The sequence below is a fragment of the Dendropsophus ebraccatus genome, chromosome 4 (genome assembly GCF_027789765.1).
Source record: "Dendropsophus ebraccatus isolate aDenEbr1 chromosome 4, aDenEbr1.pat, whole genome shotgun sequence".
NCBI lineage: Eukaryota > Metazoa > Chordata > Amphibia > Anura > Hylidae > Dendropsophus > Dendropsophus ebraccatus.
In genome coordinates, this window is record NC_091457.1 from 38,135,153 (window position 1) to 38,160,857 (window position 25,705).

At 42.0% G+C, this 25,705-nt stretch overlaps 2 protein-coding genes across 5 annotated transcripts in view; both read left to right on the forward strand.

Moving 5' to 3' along the window:
- TSPAN4 (tetraspanin 4) overlaps positions 1–25,705 on the forward strand; it is a 422,638-nt gene that overhangs the window by 160,174 nt on the left and 236,759 nt on the right. For 2 of the 4 annotated variants that reach the window (XM_069965625.1, XM_069965624.1), the window contains one exon: positions 748–813. The exons of the other annotated variants lie outside the window; for them this stretch is intronic. The gene's annotated coding sequence lies outside the window, so the exon portion shown is untranslated. The remainder of the gene's footprint in view (positions 1–747; positions 814–25,705) is intronic. 4 annotated transcript variants of the gene reach the window in all.
- Positions 22,652–23,986, forward strand: LOC138789254 (tigger transposable element-derived protein 1-like). The gene has a single exon (XM_069967855.1). The coding sequence runs from the start codon at positions 22,652–22,654 to the stop codon at positions 23,984–23,986; it is 1,335 nt and encodes a 444-aa protein (XP_069823956.1).

Sequence of the window (25,705 nt, forward strand, 5' to 3'; positions counted from 1 at the left end):
TTTCCCAGTAAAAGGCAAGTGATACCTATTGTGCCAGTTGCCCAGTAAAAGGCACGTGATACCTATAGTGCCAGTTGCCTAATCTCTGCTCTGCTGCGGCCTAGCGTTCGTACAGCGTAATGCGTGATACGCGCGAATAACGTGGCCCTCTACGGACACACAATGGAATCATGTATGCAATGCTGCGCACGAAATACAAAGAAAATGTGTGAACATTGCTGTAAACATTTGTAAAGCGTTCGCAAATATTTTTCTTTCACAACTGCAGAGAGTGGCATTATACTGCGATTTTGAGGTGTTGGGTGCACCCAGGCATGCTCCCCCTAATGTCCCAGTTTCATTCCGGAGGTGTTCGCATCGTTTAGGGAGGTTTCATGGTGGACTTGGTGACCTCCAAGTGGTCAAATTTGGATTTCCAAGTGCTTTGAATTTTTTTCCCATAGACTATAATGGGGATCGAATATTCGTTCGAATCGGGGCCTATTTGATTCGAATTCTCAAAAGTTGAATATTTCACTACTCGCTCATCTCTACTATTTACATTGTTCTTGTGTTTTGTTTTGTTTTTTGTGCAGACAGTTGAAGGTTTGTAAATTTTACAAATAATCCTGATTCACAGAGGGGGTTGAATGACTTTTATTGCAGATTTAGACAGTGTGCAAACACAGACAAATATAGCTTATTTTAGGAATATTAAGGAAAAATTTAAAAAGCACACCTATTTACTAGACTGTTTCTTTTTATTAGGAAGAAGATAACATCTTGTCTGCCGGCAGTTTTGTACGGCGCTATAGAGTCAACCACTAATTTAATGTAAGTATCACATTAAAATAGTGAACATCACAATCCGATAGTAATCTTTTTACGTTTACTTTTTTGTTGGTATGTTTTAGAAATTTAGGTTCGATAATGTGTTTTATTGTGATCTGTTCTACTTTTTCTCTAGAAGGTGTATGTGTTTTATAGGCTAAATGGTAATTATAATTAAGCTTTGATCCCTCAATCCATCTGAGGAAACTCTTAGCCAATCTGTTTTAGCAAAAATGGATTATAGTTGAGAACAATGGCTTACACTAAGCTGCTCATAAACATAAATCAAGCTTCTCAGCTGAAGAGTTGTTAACCTGGGAGTGCTGCTTATAGAGCGGAGCAGTGCGCTACAAGCAAGTGCTAGAATTAATGTGAGCATAACATAGAGTGGCCCAATATTACCACTATACAGGGGCTTCATAACTGTGCTATTCTAGGTCAAATATTACTAAATGGGGGACAAACGATGGCGCCATATAGTCATACAGTGCCTGGATAATACAACCATACAGTGTGATAATATTGTCAGTGCCCAACTTACACCACCATGCTGTGTGAAATATTTCATATGTACTGATTATAGACAAATAAACACATGCATGGAAAAATAGAATAAGCACACTCGGGTTCACCCGGACCCGAGCATGTGCAGCATTTGATTAATGGTGGCTGAAGAAGTTGGATCCATGTTTCGGAGGCAGCCTTGTGGCTGCATCTAATCACTTCAGCCATCGGTAATGAAATGCTTTGGGCTCAAACGATTTGTAGTATGTATACATCATACAAGGTATAGACACGATGAACAGTCGAGATAAAGAGGGTGAACAAAATGGGTGACCAGGAACAAACACAATTGAACGTGATGTAGATGAGTGAACATCATTTAGAAAGACTGCTTCTCTTTTTCTTTTCCTAGATGTTTAAGATTTTGTTCTACTGTGTATATAGTGTTCACATATCAGAAGAAATGTATCAAGCCATGTATATTTATTGCCATGTTATGATGGTCTTGTCACTTTTTGAAAAAGTGACAGTGTTTGGCAGGAGGAGAGGAGCCTTGTGCAGCTTGAAACATTCAATCTAACTCAAGCAAGAGAATTGACATGTCAGCCATGCCTGGTGCTCAGCAGAAATGCCCCAAATCTAAAATGAGACCTCTGTCTCTTTAGTGTCCCTTAGTGACCCATGACCTACCCTATATCATTCCGTAAGCCCTCTCAGTACCGTGCCGCAGCCGGCTAATAACCATTTAAATGCAGTTAAAACACATTCCCCTTGGTCTAGTGAGGGGGGAGGAAAGGCGTATCATAATGGAATCATGAAAAGCCGATACCTCATAATTACCGGGCCTCAGTGATGTTCTGATTCTGGCCCAGCGCTCAAATACCAGGGGCTTCAGCGGCCCTTAGTAATCAAGCACCAGATACATGGATCAATACAGTATGTACTGCATTGATCCCTATAAGCAATCAGTGCATTGCTTATAGGAGTCCCTGGGGGGACTAAAGTTACTGTAAAGAAAAAAAGAGTTTTTTTTATCATAAAAAAACCCTTAATAAAAGTTAAAATCACAAGCAATATGACTTTGAGCTAAAGGCAAAGGAGGCAAACAATGAAAGCAAGTGGGGAATTTGTAACTGTGTGTATATATCTATCTCAAATACCCAATTCTAATATTTTATCAATGCTTGTGCATATGAAAAATGTTTTTGACATAATGCATCAGTTCAGAAGTAGTTTTCTTTAGGGTAAAAGGCCTTTAAGTAATTTAAGACACACATTATTAAACATATATATACACTCTGGCCACTTTATTAGGTACACCATGCTAGTAACGGGTGGTCTTCTGCTGCTGTAGCCCATCTGCCCCTCATCTGCCCCATCTGCCTTTCGTCATTTGATTAGCGGGGCCTGCTAAAGTTGGATAAAGCTCTAAGGTTGTCTGGAAAACATGGATACTATGACTATATCTATGTTTTCCACATAGCCTTAGGGCTTTAACCAACTTCAGCAGCCACCGCTAATCAAATGACGAAAGTTCAGGTTCAGATGGACTCGAGCATGCTCGAGGTTCGCTCATCTCTAGTGCTGACAGATTCCCTTTAAGACATGGTCCTGCTACAAATGTGTGATCAGCTGATCACTGCAGGCCTGGCTGGTTATCATACTTCTGAGGTTGTAGAATTACATGGCACCAATTTTATTTAATTGAGGGCCATATAATACTCGCCACATAGGGTTTAGAAAAGTGGGAGCCTTTACTCATGCCTTTGGTGGTGGGGGCGTTTGGCAACCCCCCCTATGTTGAGCCCTTATGTTCTATTAGAATATATGTTTAGTGGGTATCTTTTTGTGGCAAGCCCTTTAACTGCTGAGATCGGCACGTAGCACAGTTAAAAAGTACAAAAAATATATTTCTATAAACGTTTAGCAGTTATTTAGTTCACAAAATCCCATTCAGTGGCTTAGAAATGTATTAAATCTGGGGTTGGATAGGGACTGGAGAGGATATAAATGCATTTTCTAGTACATTTCTCTATATAATCCTGAATTATTTATTGGAGTTTGCATATGAATTAATTTCACACTGGTGAGGGTTTGGGAAATTATTTCTTTACAAAAACTTCAGTCTGTAGATGTACAGTTAGGGAAGTGTAAAATACTGCCAGGTGAGTGATGGAGAAGGCGCCCGCTCGCTAGCTGCACGCATGAAGCTGCCGTAAAGACTTAATTTTTATCATCATATGGGTGGAGGGTTTTCTGAAAATGATTGCTGCTGTTTAACTCTTTGTAGAGAAGAGATGTAGATATGATTTCTTGTATAATACACAATGGTAGTTATTTAGTGCTGGATTTACAGCTTCAGCAGCCTATAGGTAAAATTGCAATACACCTTAAATTGTCAAGATTGTCGAGGACTTTTAATTATCTACAGGATAGGAAAGGCGTTAGGGCCCGATAAAGAGATTGTCCAGGATTTTTTTTTTTAAAAAGTAGAAGGTCCCCCTGCTGATCTCTGTAAGGCTATGTTCCCACACAGTATTTTTGCTCAGTATTTTGGTCAGTATTTTGCAACCAGAACCAGGAGTTCTCACCCGCACCACTGACATGGGTCTCACAATGGTAATGTCATGATTTGGAGATTTATATGTGCCCTTTAAGGATGGTCCGAACCTGCCGAGATTCGGGTTTGTATGAACCCTAACGCTCGGCATCAGATTCCCGCTGTCTGGCCGCTCCGTGCAGCGGGTGGATACCGGGGGAGGACCGCCTGGAAAACTGGGATACAACTTATGGCTATGGCTGTATCCCAGTTGGCCCTCCCCCTGTATCCACCTTCTCCACGAGTGGGCAGACAGCAGAAATCATTGCTGAAAATTCGGGTTCGTACAAACCCAAACCTCGGCAGGTTCGGACCATCCCTAGTGCCCATTCATTCTTATTGGGAATGCTTGGCTGTATGTAATAAGCTGAAGTCGGAGTAAAGGAAAGTTTTTCCAAACATTCAATTTGGTTTCTATACGCTGTCACCAACCTTAGGAAATTCATTTTAAAGAGCTGTCATCAATGCAGCGCAGCGTGATCTGACCCATTTTCAGCGCAGAATACATTGCAGTGATTAATTTACAATATGGATGGCATTTTCCTTCTATAAATCATAGGACGCGTCTACTAAACAATGGCAGGAAACATTTTTTAATCCCTCAAGGCTATAGTGCTAAATGTGCCTGTCTGCCCAGGACTCCATACATAAACATATCTGGGACTTACATTTAGACCCCTGTGATGACAATGTATTTGACAAGCCATACACTTCTTGTTGACAATAATCAAGTGCAATAAACACATTCCCATGTAAAAGCCATGGAACAGGGGGATATATTGAAAGAAACGTTGAATTATCAGCCAGAGGTTAGTCTCCACAATGTGGAATTGTGTATACAGAGGGTCCCTAGTTTACCTCTATTATTCGCACTTCCTCTTCATGATTGAAAACAAAATACTAATAAATCGTGGAAAAAAACCAGCTTGTTATTGTCTTGGGAATCCGTCCACAGAATATTGTCATTGTTTATTACCACCTGCATTTCTCCTTTGGCGCTTCAGACTTTTGCAGAGATTTCAGTTTTAAATATATGTTCGGAAATTAGTTCTCATTGTAATTATACCATTGTAGGCCTGTTTAATAAACAACATTGTGTGTATGCTGGGATTTTTACATTCGAGGACAGGATAGGCCATCAATATTAGATTGGATGGGGCCCAAATTCTGGCACCCCTGTTGAAAAGCTAATTGAAAGGGTACAAGCACTATAAGCTCTTCATATGCTACCAGGTATAACTTTGTACATTTGGTAGCAGCTGTAACATGTTACCTTTTAGTGATATCTAATATGAATAAATAACTCCATACCCAATTGCTAGGTGAAGAAAAATAGTTTACTTAGGGGATGTGGCCTAATACAAAAAAAAAAGCAAAAAGTGCAACAAAATACAAAGAAGTAAACAAAAACAAAATACACTTTGCTATAAAGTCTGAGCTCTGTAGTTGGATATTCAACCAACACTTGGATTTTACAGAAGCCTGACTTCCGAACACTTGCAGGGTTTTGTAGCAGAATTGCACGCATGAACAGTCACCCTCTCCCCTTCCTGAACAGTCCAGAAAAAAACCTTGCATGTTCCTTGCATCTTCCCCTCTTAGATTTACTACACAGAATGGTTTTTGCCAAGTAAGACAGGTTTTCGCCCAATGTATAAGAGTGGCAGTGACGTAGCTACCATAGAGGCAGGGTAGGCAGTTTCTATGGGGCCCCTGCAGGGGGAAAAGGTAAGAGTGTGTGGCCTTCTGCTTAACCCCTTATGTACTGCAGTGTGCAAGTGACACAATGTTTACTTACATGCATGCTTTGTGTTGTGTGTAGGGGAGGGGGGCCCCTTAAAATTTTTTGCTATGGGGCCCTGTGAATCCTACCTTTACCCCTGTAAAGTGGGCAATCAGCTGGCGAGATAGCTCACTCACTTTAAAGGGGTACTCCAGCGGGGGGGGGGGGGGGGCACTTTTTTGCTGGGAGGAGGTGGCTGAGGGAAAAGACGTCCATTCACCTCCCCGGTTCCAGCGGCGGGTCCTGCATTGCGTTTCCGGGTGTCTGACGCGGGCCCGAGATGTGACGTCTCAGGTCCGCTCAGCCACTCAGTGAAGGAGACTGGATCCGTTTCAAGTCCACTCAGATCCCGCCTCTGTCACTGAGTGGACCTGAGGTGAGTGGACGTCTTTTCCCTCAGCCACCTCCTTACCAATCCAAGCAAAAAAGTGCCCCCCCCCCGCTGGAGTACCCCTTTAAACTAGTCAAAAAAATAATAATCTGTCTCCATGTGGTAAGAGATGTGCAGCCATTGGCCGATTGCTCTCTGTAAATAAGCGCCGATCCTTAAGGCCCTATTCAGACTGTGAGAAGCAAAGAGCACTGTTAGCTGCTTTTACACGTGGCGGCAGCGAGCGGGTGATTGCGGGACGGGCCGTGGGGAGCTGCGGGGGGCTGCCCGGGTGATTGCTAGATCGTCCTGGCAGCCCATAGAGGACAGTGGCGGTCTGCAGCCGCCGCTCCTATTCCTTTTGAGCGATTGCAGCAGATCGTTCTATCACAGTCGTTTGTCTTTCAACATGGCTGATCTCTGCCTTCTATTCCACAGGACGATTATCGGCCGCATTATTCGTGGAATAGGGCCTTTACTGTGGGTCGGGCCATGTAGTACGGCCTTTAAGGTGGTCCTATGTTGTGCCTTCCCATAAACCGACGTTTGAGCAGTTCTTAAGACACTAAGAACATCAAGCAGATAAGAAAGATAGAGAAAAGATACAATATAAACAAAGAAAACATCATGAATTGAAAGTAAAGATTAAAAATACAAACATAACCCTTTCATACACAACCTTTTATTGCGTCACATTCATGTCAATGGGATGGATATAAGGTATAGCTGCCCTTTAATTGTATTGGGAATCCCTTCATCACGATGGTCTATCCTAAAGGTAAAAGTCTTAGAACCTTTTGTATGAAATCTCAGACATCTGGCTGTGCCCTACCCCTCCCTGTAGAAAACACAGGAATGTTTGGCTGTGCCTAATGTTCATGTTTAGAGATGCGGGCTCCCTAGGGCGGCATACAACTTCTTAAGAAGAGGGGCTTTACTGACATATAGACACTTGTAGAACCAATCCCTTTCCTATATAACACTACTAAACCTAGGAAAATCACCAAAGGTAGATTTCTCTGTTAAACTGCACTGGACATAACACCCAGATAACACCCAGTTTAGTTGTGAAGGATCAAAAACCTTTAGGAATAGCACCACCCTTTGTCTGCAGGTTGTCTGTGGTATTGCAGCTCGGCTGCATTCACTGGATTGGATCTGAGCTACAGTAACCACACACGCCATGAACATTTGTGCAGCTATTTCTAGATAAAAGCAGACATGATTTTCTAATCCTGGTCAGCCCCCTTATTGATTTTACTTGTAGAATGGTGTTTTCTGCTATTTTTCTATCTGATTAAACGTTGTAGTCATAGTATTTATCAGTGAAGACGGGCAAAATGCTGAAATAATTCCCATACTACTTCTCACTGATGGAAGAAATCACAATCTTGAACAATCATCTTAGAACAATTATCATTAGTGATCACTCCACAATCACTCAATCACAGAGAACTACTGTTGTGTTTACCGCTGCTTTGGGTCTCATCAGATCTCTTGGGGCAACTAAAGTTTGTCAACTTTCTTGAAGCCCCATTAAACACTGATTGAGAGTGTGTTAAAGGGATTTTCCAGGATTTACCATTGTTTTTTTTATAAAGGTGCTGTAGTTCACGGTGTGATTACATTAGAATCAGATGTATGCTTGGGTTATATATGCGCTATGTGAAAGTACTTTGAGTGGTGGTTACCCAAAACTGCAGGAGAAGAGAACCTATATAGTATTTAGTATAGGCCAGAGATGGCAACCCTTTGACACTCCAGCTGTTCCAAAACTACAATTCCCATCATGCCTGCACAACCAAAGATATGGCTTTAGCTGCCTATCATGGGAATTGCAGTTTTGAAACAGCTTTAGTGCAGAAGATTTTCCATCACTGGTATTGTCCATCAAAATCAGATCAACTCCCAGCACCCCACCAATCAGCTGACTAAGGGTCCTATTACACGAAACCATTATTGGCCATATTTGGCCAGTTACCGACCCTTCTGGGCGATAATCGTTTCATGTAACAGCACATGCTGAAAGGCAACGATCAACCGACATTGTGCTTTACAGCATGTTCTATAATCACAACGATAATAGGAGCGGTGGCAGCAGACTGCTGCTATCTTTTATGGCCAACCCGGCAACCCCTCCCGCAGCTCTCTGTGGCCCCCATGCTTCTCCCAGCTCGATGTCTGTGCGTGTAATAGCTCAGACAGCAAGCGGGGAATGAAGGGTTGTTCAACAAAAATGTTTTTGTGTTTTTTTTTTAAATCAACTGGTGCCCGAAAGTGCGAGAGATTTGTAGTTTACTTTTATTTAAAAATCTCCACTCTTCCAGTAGTTATTAGCTGCTATATGTCCTGCAGGAAGTGATTTTTTTCCAGCCTGGAGAACAGGAAAGGTTTTCTATAGGGATTTGCTCAAACTCTGGACAGTTCCTGACATGGACAGAGGTGGCAGTTGAGAGCACTGTGTCAGACTGGAAATAATACACTACTTCCTGCAGGACATATAGCAGCTGATTAGTACTGGAAGACTCAAGATTTTTTAATAAAAGTTTATTACAAATCTCTGGCACTTTCTGGCACCAGTTGATGTGATAGAATTTTTTTTGGGTGAGCTACCCCTTTAATATCCATGCACCGCACCATACATTTAAGCAAGCAAATAGGCTGAATAAGACTGAGCTGTTTTAAGCTGAGGTATCTGGTAATGAATAGCGAAATTACAAATTAAGATTCCTAGCTGTCAGCATAAAATGGAGTAGTAAATTAATGAGAGTAGATTGCTGGATCAGAAAAACAATGCTCTGATGACTATATATATATATATATATATATATATATATATATATATATATATATATAAAATATATATATATATATATATATATGTGTATATATATATATATATATATATATATATATATATATATATATATATTCAAAAATAATCAATGCAGAATTTTAGTCCTTAAAACATGTTGGTAAATGTCCCCCTTTTATGTGCATTTACATTGGCAGAAATTCATGATGATAATTCACCATTGTGAATACAAGAGAAGATGATAAATGATAGAACCTGTTTACTGTGGAGCTCAGTCAGTTGTCCCATAAAAATCGTTGTTATTGGTGACAAATTTTTCATTATCACCCATAACACGTTATCCTAATGCCATTATTCCAGTATACAAGGTGTAAAATGTGCACTTGGAATCCTTTTTATATACACATTTTAAGTAGTACTTAGGGTATATTGTCAGTCACTTTAAGCATTGACTTACATATAAGAATAAGATACTGATATGGTAACATACCAGTGTAATGTACCAGCTTACCGTGCAGGAAATCTATAAAGCTTATTAGATTGATATTCTATAGCCTTTTAATGCTGATATAGTGCATATACAGTATACTGTTCTATGCTGCCTAATATTCTATCTCTGTATTAATTGATGTACAATAGAATCACATACAAACAACAATTAGAATATCGACTCTGGAATTGGTTGATGATTATTGATTGCCTGTAAGCGCTCATGTCTGCTGAAAAAAAGACCTGATCTTTACAGGCTATAGGGAGTAAATTCCTACTTGACAGGTGAAACCATTACCGTATATTTTAGTGTATAAGATTTCCAATAATTGTTGATTCAATGAGAATTGATCCCATTTATAAATACTGCGGTATTTGTTTCTTTAAGGAGACTCTTCCCCTTGGAAGCCATTCTGTTGTACGCTATATAGCCTATTGTACTCTATATACTGTACAACACAAGCTTGTTATTAGAATTCCTGACAACATCAACAGTTACGGCTGTAAACATAAATACGTAAAAGGACCATTATGCGGTAATTGCTATTTCAACATGCAAGAATCAAATTCCTGTTTCTCCTTTAATCACACACACACACACACACACACACACACACACACACACACACACACACACACACAAACACACTTATCCAGGATAAAACATAAGCTGTGTGTGGTATTACATCTCTGTTCCTTTCACCACACAAACCAAGGGCAGGAGTACAGGAAAAGATGGCTGTTCAGCACTTTGACGGGTTACCGGTCCACAACGTCTTTATTCATAAAAAGAACAACCCATAGTCTACATAAACCAACATGTTTCAGGCTACACACCCTTAAGCATGGTATACACACATAGATACAAATCTTGTTTAAAATCTAATCAAGGGTGCCCAAAATTTGTAACCGCATGCAGTAGACAGTATAGTAAAATAAAAACTATCATTAATAAATATGTTCCGGTGCTGAGGCAGGACCCTATCCTAGATAAACTTCTTAGTGGTGGTATACGAGTGGTATCCCGAAGGGGTCCAACACTGGGTTCTAAACTTTCACCTAGTCTTTTTGTAAGTAAGGAACATGTTTGGGGTAGTAGTGCGTGGTTGCAACACAAATGTAGACACAATATAAACATCTCCCTGTTTCCCCTCCCTATGGCCTTGGATTGGTAAACAAGGCTTGGCTTCCAGTGCTGAGCCCTGTCCTGTATTTGTGGCACAGAGGTGGTAAGTTCCTTCACTTTTGCAGTAGCCTTACCGACTTGCTGCACATGCACCTAAAGCAAACAGCACAGCGCCAGGAGTCAATTATACGGGGCACTCCAGGGCTCTCGGAACACCTGCTTGACACTTGGCAGCATTTGAAAAAGATGTTTTTTTAGCAGGTTGAGAACAAGGATTATCGCTTGATTATTGCTTTGTTTAATAAAGACAATGATCAGCCAAAGAAACGGTCATCAGCTAAAAAGTCATCGGCATCCTGGCAGCGCATCCCTACATGTAGCTACGACTAATGACTGTGTAAGAAAAAAAAAGCTGCTTCTAGCTTCTGCCTACTGCCTGCAGCAACTGCTGTCTCTGTAGTGACAGGACACTGACTGGCCAGGACGGGACAGCGTCACTTCAGCATGGAAAGGTTTGCGTAAAGTTTATTATTTTACACTTAAAGGAGAAGTCTGGTAAAAAAAAAAATTTAAGTATTGTATTACCCCCCAAAAGTTATACAAATCACCAATATACACTTATTACGGGAAATGCACTTAAAGTGCTTTTTTTCTGCACTTACTACTGCATCAAGGCTTCACTTCATGGATAACATGGTGATGTCACGACCCGACTACCAGAGCTGTGCGGGCTGTGGCTGCTGGAGAGGATGATGGCAGGGGGACACTGAGGGACACAGGGCACTGGAGGGACACTGAGCATCCCTCTGCCATCATCCTCTCCAGCAGCCACAGCCCGCACAGCTCTGGGAGTCGGGTCGTGACATCATCATGTTATCCAGGAAGTAAAGTCTTAATGCAGTAGTAAGTGCAGGGAAAACCCACTTTATGTGCATTTCCCGTAATAAGTGTATATTGGTGATTAGTATAACTTTAGGGGGCAATACAATACTTCTTCGGACTTCTCCTTTGAAGGCCAGAACTGCATGGACTGCATCACTAACGATGTCCATGCAGGCCTTGCTCTACGATTGTTGAGTCGTGTAAATAGGCTATAGCAGATCGGCATCCGCTTAAACTATGCATCAAGCCGTGTAATATGGCTCCTGCTTTTGAGACCAGTGAGCGGTTTTCAATCAGAGTTATCACAAAATCATACCCACATGCTGTGGCTAATGCCCGCATCATGGTGCCATGAGGTGACACAGCGACAGAAGTGGAGTGCTGAGGAGCGCGGAAGGGTAATACCTTTTCAAACTTTGTTCTTGCTTTAAACTTATTATGGAGCTATAAACATCCCAGCATTCTCTTCTTAGGTCTTTAATAAAGATTTTGCTCAGTTTCTTTTCTGCTGTCTCTCTCTCCATATACACAGTTGTTATGAGAGCCGTATGCCAAAACAAAGACACTGTAGAAGAGAAACTAAGCAAATCTTTAATGGAAACCGTAATAAAAGTTATTCAATTGTGTCCATAGCCCTTAAATAATGTAGATTCAGATTTGTTTGTTCACTTAGCAGTCGGATATAAGATTTAGTGTTTTATGTCTATATTATATACATGTTTTCTGCTTATTAGCCTATGCCTGAAAAAGACATCTGCACTGAGATGCTGTCTCAGAAAAGTTATTGCAGACACGGGACAAGACGCCATGGGGTCTGTGCTGGGGCATTAATTCCTAGGTGCAGTATGGTGAAGCCATGATACTAATGAACAGCGTGAATGGCATGAAGGTGCTTTGCTTAGAGAATAGCGCAGCTGTGGCTGTCATCTCCCAGCTTGTCAGGTCAGGCAAAGCAAAGACAGACGTCTGTCCTCTCTGTGTGCGCGTGCCTCTGTGTACCGCTTTCTAATCACAGCAATTTCCCACAAGACTCCTTTCGGCTTGTCTCACCGTGACGTCAGCACTCATCTATCATGCTGGTCTTGTAACAGGTGGCAATGTGGAGCTATCTGTCACCCCTTAACCTGCTCTTTTAATGACTGCTAATCTTGCTGTGACACACTCAGATATCTCACACAGAGCCACTCTCTGAGACACTCACAGTCATCCGTCATCCTGTTCTCTAAGCAGTGACACACACCGCTATCTCCCTAGCTTTTCCTTCTCTTCCCTGGCGGTGACCTGCATTGCTATCTATTATACCAACATCCCACCTGTGGCTTATTCTAAAAGGCCCTCTGCCTGTCTATCACTCACTCAGACTCTTCATTGGCGTCACACCCGCCTATTTGTAACCCCATTTCCAGGAATAGTGACATCCCCGTCTATCGTTCTGTCTGTATTACCCTGCAAATATCTCTCACCTCTGCCATTTATTTAACACTGTTCTTGTTTATTTGTGTGAAGAGTATCTGTCGACCGGCTTTCTGCGGATAGCAACAAAGAGCACGTACACACTAATGTTGTCATCTGTTCACCCAGATATTATTAAGGATAAAACAAGTAGTCATACACTGGCACTCTGAAGCATTGCCGCCTCAATCCCAGAGAGCAGCAGGAGGTGCTCAGCAACAAATAAATGTAGTTTGTCAGTATAAGCTATGTCCTTTTTTTCCAAGACAATTTTCAAGACAGGGTACAAAAGGTGTCTGAAACACACCGCAGAATGACTGATACACTACCAGCCTGGCCTCACAATGTATTAGTGCTAGATGTTAACAGTAAAAACGAAAAATGAAAAGAAAAAAAAATGGAAGGCAACAACCCAAAGTAGGTTGCCCAGCCATTATGCCCTGTTTGCAGAATAAGGTATGAGTATATGATCATACCAAGACCCCTCTGATCTTAAGAACAGGTACCTGAGTATTTAGTCGGACCCACTGTTAAAAAAGTGTACCTGTCTGTGCCGGATCAGCATCGAGTTTCTCTGTTAGGGTGCATTCACACGTACAAGATCTGCAGCAGATTTCATGGCACAGATTAGATTCAAAGCAAACCTGCAACTTCAAATCTGCTGCAGATCCTGTACGTGTGAACGCACCCTTCAACTGGAAGTTTGGGTCGTCTTCGACACACAGTTGGACCGTAATGCACGCAAACCCCATTGGATCCAGTGAGGGTCGGGCACATTACAGTCTCAATGCATATTGGTATCCAAGGAGACCCAAACTTCCAGTTTAACAGAACTTTAAATACCTATCCACCCATCCTGTAGATATGTTGTAAGTGTTAATGGTCCTTTTACTGTAGGTTTTAGGTCTTTTTTAAGCACATAGTATATTTGGTATACGTTATATTCTTCACTTTTTGCCACATACTGGGAACACCCTTTACGTTTTTAGCACTAAATTTACTTAATTTAGCAACTATTTAAAAGGAATCTGGGAGCTCTGCATCACACCCAAAGCCCAAGTGTCAATAATCACTAAAACTTAAGCAGCATCATGCACGCTGTTAAAGGTTCTTGCTTATCAGAGAGGCAGGAAAAGTTTGTTATAGAGAATGACTTTTGCTGTAGACAGTTCCTGGCATGGGCAGAGGTGGCAGCAGAGAACACTGTGTGTAATGGGAAAGAATACACCATTTCCCGCAGGACATACAGCAGATGATAAATAAGTGAAAGGCTTAAGTTTTTTTCTTAATTAGTAGTAAGTTACAGATTTGTATAACTTTCTGACCCCAGTAGAATTTTTTTTTATTTTTTCCCTCACGCAGTACCCCTTTAACCCTTTTTTTCCTACTGCTGGGTTCATGTCTTCTTTAAAGCGACTTTGTACCCACAGTCTGACCACCCCAAACCACTTGTACCTTCGGATAGCTGCTTTTAATCCAATGTCAGTCCTGGGGTCCGTTCGGCAGCTGATGCAGTTTTTGTCCTAAAAAACAACTTTTAAACTGGCAGCCCTGTGCCCAACGGGCGTGGCTTAGATTGTGTATGCATTACACTGGCACAACCTCTTTGTCCCTCCTCCCCGCCCTTCTCATCATTAGGAATGCTCCTGGCAGGATTTCTCCTATTCATCACCTGTTTCAGCCCGGGAAATAGGCTGGATCGTTAAGGCACCTGTGCAGTGTTCAGCATGCAGAAAATATTCTAGGGGCATTCCTAATGATGAAGAAGGTGGGGACGAGGGACGGTGGGGTGGTGCAAAGTTAGGGCACAGATATGTTTAGCCACGCCCGTAGAGCACGGGGCTGCAAGTTTAAAAGTTGTTTTTTAGGACAATAACTGCATGACCTGCCGAACGGACCCCAGGACAGATCATAGATTAAAAGCAGCTATCCAAGGGTGCAAGTGGTTTGGGAGGGACAGATTGTTGGTACAGAGTCACTTTTAGATAACTAAAATGGAGAAAATGTCCGCATAAGAACGTCATCTGTATATGTGCCTCCCCTGGACCTGCCCTCCACAGTATATTGAAATCTTCACCATTGGTCTGATTTCTTCTTCTTCTGTTGCTTCTTTTTCTTCTGTCTTTCTGTTGCAAAATTGAATCATCAGATTCTCTTTACATTGTTGCTTTCATCTTCATTCAGAAGCATTTTAAAGAAAAGATAATGATGTAGAATTGAACCTTCACAGGTCACCTACATTTTATAAAACAAAATCTTTTTGACTTCCTAGCAGTTTTCTAAATCTGCTACATTTTTTTTTTGTGAAAGCCAGAATAAAAGGGGTATAGTCATCTCATAAAGTGATAGCATGCTGTAATATGCCTTAAGGGGGATTTATCAGCAGGTTAGTCAAATGTAACCTGCTGATAGCTCCTTAGTGGGCATGGAGCACTATGGATGAAGATATGTCTGTTACATTCCTTCCGCTGTTTCTGTCCTGTTTATTCTGAAATCCTCTGCTGGTAAGCCATTACGAGCACTGGGGGGTGGGGCCACCACCGGCGAGTACCGATCTGGCCAGCGTTCTCTATTGATGATCATCGGTGCTCGTGGGGGCAGGGGTACCCCTGCCCACAGAGCTCCTGATGGCTTACCATACTATAGGCAGAGAATTTTCAGATTAAACAGGCCATGTTTCCTAGCTAGCCAGCTATGCAGGGAACTGTAGTCAGAGCCATCTTAGGCACTGCTATACAGTGCAGTGCCATAGGATGTATGCATGTTTTCCATGATTCCCTAGGGTTGCATCCAATTTCTGCAGCCACTGGAGATCAAATGCCGTGCATACGCTCATTTCTACTGAAAATACCCCATTAACTGTTTATAATGCCACTGACTCCCTCCACTCTACTAACCAATACCTTTGTCCATCCATAATTAAACTACCATTCTGCTAATGTTAGTTTGTTTTCCCCTGTGACTAATACAAAACTTATTACTACCGCCTAAAGTGCCAGCAGATGCATACTTAATCTGTCCACCACCTATCTCTGGCTAGTACTACCTATATAAGGCAGCTTTTCCTAACATTCTGTGCCTTATATGCACTATGTCCCATTGTTTTCATAGTGATAGTGTGTTGTATCACTTCCTGATATCCATGTAGGACCAGTGCCTGCTTTTTCTGGCCATCCTTGATCTTCTTGAAGATATCTGCCTTTTTCTGACCCCTGTGTGCCGTACCAACTCTCAAGTGCCTGACCAATATTACTGACTACACTTCTTTGCCTGACGCCCCTTGTGCGAAGCATTGGTATCACCTGGTTTGCTGGGTCAGATGACACCCACACTAGGAAAATGCTTGGGAAATTACTAGAGATGAGCGAACCGGGTTCGGGTTCAAGTTGATACCTTCGGTATTTGATTAGCGGGGGCTGCTGAACTTGGATAAAGCTCTAAGGTTGTCTGGAAAACATAGATACAGCCAATCACTATATCCATGTTTTCCACATAGCCTTAGGGCTTTATCCAAGTTCAGCAGCCACCGCCAATCAAATGCCGAAAGTTCGGGTTTGGATCGACTCGAGCATGCTCAAGGTTCGCTCATCTCTAGAAATTGCCTTAAAACCCTCATCAGTCCAATTTACCAAACAAATCTTGGCGTTTTAAAAAAGGGAGAAAATCTGAACATGGTCAAAAGCCAAACATGTTGAATAGGTCAGCCGGACTACACCCATTGCCTTGTTAGAGTCTCTGTTATTTTTCCTGGAGAAATCTGGGTTTTGAAATACAGTAAATGGAAGATGCAGGGGACAGCTATATTAAACCGAGATTAACTGGTCAAAAAAGAGTATGTGAGACCCCTTTTAGTAGTGTATCTGCTTGTTACACCAAGGACTGTAGATACTAGCAGGACATTTTTAAGTTGGGTGACTGCAAAAAATATATTTTATGTTGGTCTAGGGAACTTGAAGGGTTTTTAGTGATACTCCTGGTGGTCTAGTGTAGTGTAATGAAGGGGTTAACTTCCTGTGAAGTTAACTTCAATAATAAAGGCTGCAAGCTTCCATCCTCTTGCAACGCCATCTTACTTTAGCCATCAGTCATGGAGTCATGGAGGCTCTGCTACTCGCTGGCTGGGATTATACAAAGCCATAACATGGGACAAAAAAGTCAAAAGCTTAATAAATTTCCCCTATATATTCACTCCTGAGTAAGGTAAAAGATGCCTATAAGAAGCCTAAAGGTTATGTCCTACCCCAGCACATGATGTTCCCGTGTTCTGGACCTCTGGCTATTCCTTTATGTATCTATTTATTTCTATGCATTTTGTGGAAATGTTCTTGAAACCAGTGGAGTGGAAATCTTGTCTCTCCCATCACAGGTCTTGTAAGTGCTAGAATCAAATGGATAATTTTAAAAGACTTCCACATAAATAAAGTAATGCAGAATAATGCGGGTCTCAAGTACATATTGTAAACCTTCTTGTTTATTCATATGCCAATAATAGCGCCGTACCAGTTGCCGTGCAACAGTGTTATCAAGACGCACTTGAAAATAGAGGAAATTTTAATGCATTTCTTTCCATCAGAAGATAATGAAATACTTCACAATCCATTTTCTCCTTTACCATTATATACGTGCAGCCACGTCTTCCGCCTTTGTTTATAGGTTTCTAACTGACCTGGCGACAGATAAAATGTCACAGCTCGACATAAATCCAGATATCTACAGCTCCGCACGTTTACCTATCAGCAGTTAACAATATTTGCTAAATTATATTTTACTTCTAGTCCACTTCTAATAGAAATGAGATACGACAGCCATTTATTAAGAAACTGGAGCTACTGGGGGAAAAAAGTAATAGTAAGCCATGTTACCCAAGATAATAAAGCAATTTAGCAGATTCATGTATTAAAGAACATTTCTTTTTGGTGACGATAAGCTCTTGACAACTATGTATACAGTAGTTCCAGAAAAACGCTCAAACATGGCTTCATATCCCATCCATGATAGGTGTGGACCTATAGATTAAAGAGGCTAGCCACTTTATAGTAAAATAGTTCAGTGTACATTATTAGTAATTGTACTTACTGACAGCAGCTCTGTGTGTCCTATATAGAGTATAGGCTTCTCTCCTCCAGGCTGTGCTGTCCTACTCTGTGGTTATTCTGTCCATAAGATGGCCGTCATGAAGGAGCATGTGAACATGCCCTGCCCACAGTGTCTCTATTGGCAAGTACAGGCTCAGTGGTGGACACTGGGGGTGGGGCATGGTCATATGCTCCTCCATGTCAGCCATCTTATGTACAGAATCACCACAGAGCAGGACAGCACAGCTTTAAGGGAGCAATGAGTAAACTTACTAATACTGTATACTGAACAATTTTAATATAAAGTGGCCAACCCCTTTAAGCTTTATCTAGTTTTGCAACAGCTTGAGGGCCGCGAGCATGACAACTCTCTTCTAGAGCATGACACCTTTGTGGACTGATGACATCACCAGTCTCATCCTTTTTTATAAATAAGCAATTCTCCTTAGGGGTAATGGCTTGTATAGGGAACATTTGTTTCTGTGCAGCATAGGGCAGATCCTAATCGTACTCCATGTAGGCCCAATGATTGTCATTATCTGGAGAAAACAATACAGGAGGGTACAATTACAATTGTACAATTTGTACTGGGGATTCTAAATATACTAATTTTCACTACTTTCCAAGAACGAAATAAACTAAAAGGGGAGATTCGCCATTGAATTTGCACTGCTTTTTTATGCACACTTGCTTCCTTTTTCCAAACCACTTATTATCAGTTATTTTACTGTAGGTACCTATGGCGTACAACTGGAAAAAAGTATGAGAAAACATTAAATACCCCAACAATGATAAATCCCTCCCATAGTCTTTGTGTGGTGATTGTGTGTTCCATTTTCCAGTTGTAGGTCCCTCTGTTAACTATGTATGTATGTATGTATGTATGTATGTATGGCGTGCTTCAGGGTTTCTCCTTAAATTTGACATCCTCCTTGTTTTGGCTCTCAAAATAGAGAACTGCTTTGTAGAAGTGCATTCAAGATTCTTTGGCTTCTTTTCTCTTCATCATCTCCCTCACCTTGTCCTGACAGTTCATATGTATACATCACAAAAAAGGTCAGGTCTGGCAGGGATGTCACCTAATGGGGGGAGATCTATTTTCTTTCTGGTGTAGAAGGCATTTCTTTCATTTTCAGTGCCCTGAGGTCTTCAGTACTAATAAAATAAGGTCAATTGTGCATTGTCCCGTTAGGTAATGTATCCTGCACAGTTTCTTAAAGACAGTACATTGTATTATTATAGTACTCTAAGAATCCTTTGTTTTTACACTAGATTTAAAGCGACTCTGTACTCACAATCTGACCCCCCCCCCCCAAGTGCTTGTACCGTCAGCTGGTTTTAATCCAAGATCTGTCCTGGGGTCCGTTCGTCAGGTGATGCAGTTATTGTCCTAAAAAACAACTTTTAAACTGGCAGCCCCGTGCCCAACAGCCGGGCTTAGATTGTGTATGCATTAGGCTCAGGGCTGTGGAGTCGTGGAGTCGGAACTAGTTTTTGCTGGAGTCTGAAAAAATGTACCGACTCCAGCTTTAAAGAAAATCTTAGAACAATTTTAATTTGAGTTTTGATATGAATTTTATAAGTTTTGGTCATCAATATATATTATGAGCAACATTCAAATAGGACACTGGCCCTATTGGATGAGGGTGGTCAAGGAAAAGTTGTCGGTCACTATTTTGCAGCTTGATTCTGAGCTTAAAGAGTCCATTGTGTAGGGGAGACCTGTGGTGTTCTCTTCCTGGATGCTGAGTGACTGTATATGAGCAGCAGTGTAATATGAAGATATCCTGTGTAATATAAAGGAGGAGGAGAAGACATAAGTAGTGTATCAGTAACCTCTGTCCATAATGTGGTGTTTTTCTTCAGTGTTCTATGGCTGCAGCTGTGTGTGTGTGCGTGCGCGCGGTATGGCTGCAGAAGGCTGTGTGTGTATGCTATGGCTGCAGCAGACTGTGTGTGTGTGTGCTATGGCTGCAGCAGGCTGTGTGTGTGTGTGCTATGGCTGCAGCAGCCTGTGTGTGTGTGTGCTATGGCTGCAGCAGCCTGTGTGTGTGTGTGTGTGTGTGTGTGTGTGTGTGCTATGGATGCAGCAGGCTGTGGGTGTGTTTTATGGTGTGTCTCTACTTCTCTATATCACTATGTGTGCCCCCCTCTATATCACTATGGCTGACATCTATATTACAGGTATTTGGCATTGTTAGCAGTGTTTCTGTGTGTCATTGTCATTCTGATTGTCAGCAGGAAAAGACCACCTGCTCCATCTAGTCTAGTTATGAGTAGTTCAGGACATGGAGGCTGGAGACTGGCTGCATTCACTGCACACACAGGAGACGCTGCTTTATGTCTTTCCTCATTCCCTCAGAAGTCGCCCTAGGATCATGTAGGACATTACGGAGAAGCTGCTGAGCCAGTGTGATAAATAACTCCCCTGGTATCTGACTGGCCATTTATGAAAGAGCAGGAGTCGGAGTCACAGTCGGTCCTGATAAAATTCAGGAGTCGGAATCTGAGTTTGAGTCGGAGCTGCGGCTTACCGACTCTACACCCCTGATTAGGCTGGCACACCTTTCTTTGTCCCTCCTCCCCGCTGTCCTCTTCATTAGGAATGCTCCAGGCAGATTGTCTCCTATTTGTCAGCTGTTTGAATATTGAACATGGGCTGGATGATTAAGGCACCTGTGCAATGTTCAGACAGGAGAAAATGTTCCAGTGGCATTCCTAATGATGAAGATGGTGGGGAGGAGGGACGGAGGGGTACAGATACTCTAAGCCCCGGCTGTTGGGCACAGGGCTACAAGTTTAAAAGTTGTTTTTTAGGACAATAACTGCATCACCTGGTGAACGGACACCAGGACAGATCTTGGATTAAAAGGAGCTATCTGAAGGTACAACTCCCAAATTGTAGGTACAGTGTAGCTTTAACTGCACTATAATAAGTTTTACATTAGTTTTGCATTAGTGTTCATGATACAGCGAATATTTTAGGGACAGGGCTTATGAATCTGTGGATGCAAGCTCTGTGGTAAAGTAACATTTAGGGACAATAGGCACATTTTTGGGTAAGCAGGGTTCAAAACCTGTAACCTTTTGCTTATCTGCACCAGATGCAGCTTTAATAAAATTCCTTCATTGTCTTCAGTATTACATGTAGGACAGAACGGCTCGATCCAGACCTATCGTGCCACTTGATCCTCTATGAAATCCCAAGCGCAGGTGAGCGGTTAACACAGTCCGTGATAGATGCAGTAGAGATGGACCATCAATTCAGGAGTACGAATAATTTATTAATAAGTGCAGCGCGTTTCGGCACCCACATATAACGGAGCCGTTCTCAAGCATGTCTTAACAAAATACAACCGTGGTTGTACTTTATGACATGCTTGAGAAAGGCTCAACAGCCTCCGAGATAACTGCAGAACAATGACTTTTACTTTACAGTCTCTTAAAGTTACAGTAGAACAACTTTTCTATGACTTTGTTCACAAGTTTTTTTTAAGGTTTTGAGCTTGACATTTAGTGTTGCCAGCGAGTTCCTTTTAAGAGGGTTTGAATAGCCTGTAAAAGCAGGTGAACTGTGTTAGATAATACTTAAAGGGGTTATCCAGCACTACAAAAACATGGCCACTTTTCCCCTTACTGTTGTCTCCAGTTCAGGTGCGGTTTGCAATTAAGCTCCATTTACTTCAATGGAACTGAGTTTCAAAACCCTACCCAAACTGGAGACAACAGTAGGGGGAAAGTGGCCATGTTTTTGTAGCGCTGGATAACCCCTTTAAGGTTTTGGAAGTTAGGAGTTATGGTTAGAAGACCATGGCAAAGGGAACTACCTGGGGGAAACCTGTCCAAAATGCAAGGCACGCTGCTGTAGGGAATTTTGACAGTTGTGAGTATTTAGAATATAGAAGAAAAATTCATACTCTATTTGCTCATTCATGGCTATGAATGATTTTTCAATCCTGTCTAGGTACACGGATTGGCAAGGTTTGCACAAGTGGATAAAGCAAGCCCCTCAACTTATGCCGAGGAAGCCGAGCAGGAGACAGCGGGGCATGTTGGCACGTAGCACCTTCTCCTACCACTGCAGATAAGCCCTTGTGCAGACTAGTAGGACTTGAAAAAAACTTATGAGCGATAATCCCCATTGGTGGAAAGAAGTCTGAGATAGCTCAGCGCAGAATTGGCCAGAATTGGAGGGAAACGTTTGCAAGGCTGTGATAGACGCAGATCTACGGAGATGGCTGGCAAACTTACAGACTGTGTTACATAATCCCTGTAGCTCCTTCGGCATATGCTTGCTTTACTTGAATATAACTGCTACACAACATACAAATATATACAAACTTCATCTGCAGGTTAGCCCCTTAGATCTGGAATAAACATGACAGTAGTGTCACCCCACATATACTGTACATAGTTTAGCAGCAGTGGACATGGGTTCTGAAACACTGCAAAAGCTTATGACTACACTGTGGGTACATAGTGGTACCTTATTTTGGATGGTATTCTGCAATCTACCTGTAGTGGACAGCAAATATATGATTCTAAAAGCAATACAGGTGGTCCTCGGGTTACGACTGTCTCGAGTTACGACGTTTCGTGGTTACAACGCTTTGTTCCGACCTACGCGGTTCCGTCGTAAGTCGAATACGTGCAGTGGCGGAAGAATACAGTACTGTACTATACTATACAGTGACAGGTTCCAGACTGAGAAAAACGAGTCTCCTGGCTGCTATAACGCCCTGCATTATGGCTCCCAAACCTAAGTCAGACTCTGCTGATGCCAGTGCATCAAAGAAAAGGAAGGCCATCACCATGGAGGTGAAATTAGATATCATAAAGAGATATGATAAGGGGGAAACAGCGACAGACATTGGTCGGTCATTAGGACTTAGTCGTTCGACTGTCGCTACGATTATCAAGGATAAACCCCGTATCCTTGAACATGTGAAAGGATCTGCTCTTATGAAAGCCACAGTCATAACAAAGCAGCGCAGTGGGCTAATCTTTGAGATGGAAAGATTGCTGGTGCTGTGGTTGGAAGACCAAAACCAACGCCGTATCCCTGTGAGCCTTATGGTCATTCAGGAGAAGGCTTGGCGATTGTTTGAGGCGCTGAAAAGAGAAAGGAGAGAAGAAAGTGAAAGTGAGGAGTTTGTGGCGAGTAGAGGTTGGTTTATGAGGTTTAAGGAGCGTGCCAATTTCCATAATATTAAAGTGCAAGGTGAAGCTGCTAGTGGTGATGACAAAGCAGCAAGAGAGTTTCCTAAAGCACTGGCTCAGATAATTGCAGAGGGGGATTACTGTGCCCTACAAGTGTTTAATGTGGATGAGACAGGCTTGTTCTGGAAACGTTTGCCTAACCGCACATACATCTCCAAGGAGGAAAAGTCAGCACCAGGTCATAAAGTCAGCAAGGAGAGACTGACTTTGCTTCTTGGAGGCAATGCTGCTGGTGACTACAAACTGAAGCCCATGCTGGTGTATCAGGCTGAGAATCCCAGGGCACTCAAGGGCATTTCTAAGGCTCAACTACCTGTCATCTGGAAGTCTAACAGGAAGGCATGGGTGACACTTGCAGTGTTTGAGGACTGGTTCAACAACTATTTTGTGCCAAGCATGGAGCGGTACTGTACCTCCAAGGATATCCCTTTTAAGGTGTTGCTCATTCTGGACAATGCCCCTGGACACCCTGCTGATGTGGATGACTTTCACCCTAATGTCAAGGTGGTTTACCTTCCACCTAATACCACTGCTCTAATACAGCCTATGGACCAAGGAGTCATTGCTACATTCAAGGCCTACTACCTCCGAAGGGTCATTGGCAATGCTTTACAAGCAACTGAAAAAAATAAGGACTTGACTCTAAAGGACTTTTGGAAAAAATACAACATCCTTGATGCTGTGCAGAACATTGCTGATTCCTGGGATGAGGTGAAGCAGACCAGTATGAATGGTGTGTGGAAAAAACTGTGTCCCCAGTTTGTGACTGATGTCACAGAGGTTCAAGAGTCAGTGACTAGTGTCATACAGAACGTTGTTGCTATGAGTAAGACAATGAATCTGGAGGTGGAGAAGGAGTAGGTCACAGAGCTACTGGCATCTCATGGAGAGGAGTTATCTGCTGAGGACCTTATTCAGCTGGAGAAGCAAATCATAGAGGAAGAGGAAGACATGCCAACCCCAGAACCCAAGAGATTTAGAAGGCAAGGCTTGGCAAGAGGGTTTGCCCTGATTGAAGAAGGGTTGTCTAAGTTTGAGGCTGAGGATCCCAACATGGAGAGGTACAGTAGTGTTGCCAGAGGAGTCATGGATTCCCTTAGATGTTAAAAGGAGATCTTAGAGGAGAAGAAGATGGTCTCCTTCCAGACTAACCTGCAGCAGTACTTCAAGATGACTGAGAGGCCTGCAACAGATCCTGTACCTGTACCTTCTACCTCAGCTGCCCCTCTTGACTTACCTGCCTGACCTTCTGCAGCTTCCTCCCAATAAGCCTCTTCTCTCTTTAGAATTTTTTTTCTTACAGTACAGTACACTGTTTGTTACTGTTAAAGTACTTACAGTACTGCTCTCTTTGTTACAGTACAGTACAGTACGTATGTACTGTTTTTTTTCATTACAGTACTGTACACTGTTTATTACTGTTTATCATTATTAAACCTACTGCACAACATTTTACTGTACCTATGTGTTTATTGATACTTATGTAGGGTACTGTGTTAGCATACAGTAGGTGTTAGGATAGGCTAAGTGTTTACAGCACAGTACTGTTATTATGGTACAGTACTGTATGAATGTATGATCTGACTTACGTCAAAATTCGGTTTACGACGGTTTAGAACGGATCAACGTCGTAAGTCGAGGACCACCTGTAGTTGTTCTAAACAACTGACATGTTTGCTATCGGTTTCAAAAATTTCTTTAGTAAGCACTCACTCAAGTCAGAACCATAAGAATCAACTAATACAATCACCCCCTGTCTCCGACTTCTTTAGTGTAGCTGTGTCTACTACTACTTTTTTTACCTGTGAGGAACAGGATTTACAACTCGCATAGAAAATTGCAAAAAGCAAATGTAAACAAAGGCCATTTCACTCGTCTTAGGCTACGTTCACATTAGCGTTTAACCATCCGGCACCATTCCGTCTACCTTTTCCGTTTTAGAGTAAGCAAAACGGAAACTGTCGGATCAGTTAAAATCCCCATAGATTCCCATGCTATTTTAGTGTGCTCCGTTTGCCCTAATTGTGCTTCGTTTGTATGCAATCCGTTCAAGATCCGTTTTTTTGAATGGAAGAAAAAATAGTGTTTGCAGTATTTTTCTTTCCGCTTAAAAAAAACGGATTACGAACGGAAAGTGCACTTCCATTTTTTTTTTACATTGTAGTCAATGAGGACGGATCTAAAACGGAAGGTATTTCCGTTCACATCCGTTTTTTTCATCCGTTTTTGCACTGAGCATGCGCAGAAGCAGCAAGAAACCAAAGAAGAAAAATAAACGGATAGAAAAATGGATGCTGACTGATGCAAACGGATGCAAACTGATGTACAAAAGTCAGTTTTTTTTAAGCCAAAATACAAACGGACCATTAAAAAAAGATGAACGTTTTGCAATCAGTTTGCATCAGTCTGCTCATCAGTTTATGCTCATCCGTTTAATTAATATAGACGGTTCGTTAGAAACAAAGAAAAACGCTAGTGTGGCCGAGCCCTTATGCCTTAGCATTGAAACATCAGCTTCATATGTGAAGATAAAAAGCTTTTGTGTCGACATTTACAGGAAAACAGTAAGCCATCCTCCCC

Bases quoted from the DNA above. Each gene is read 5' to 3' on its own strand.
- LOC138789254 (XM_069967855.1), top strand. From the start codon at position 22,652: ATGGCTCCCAAACCTAAGTCAGACTCTGCTGATGCCAGTGCATCAAAG.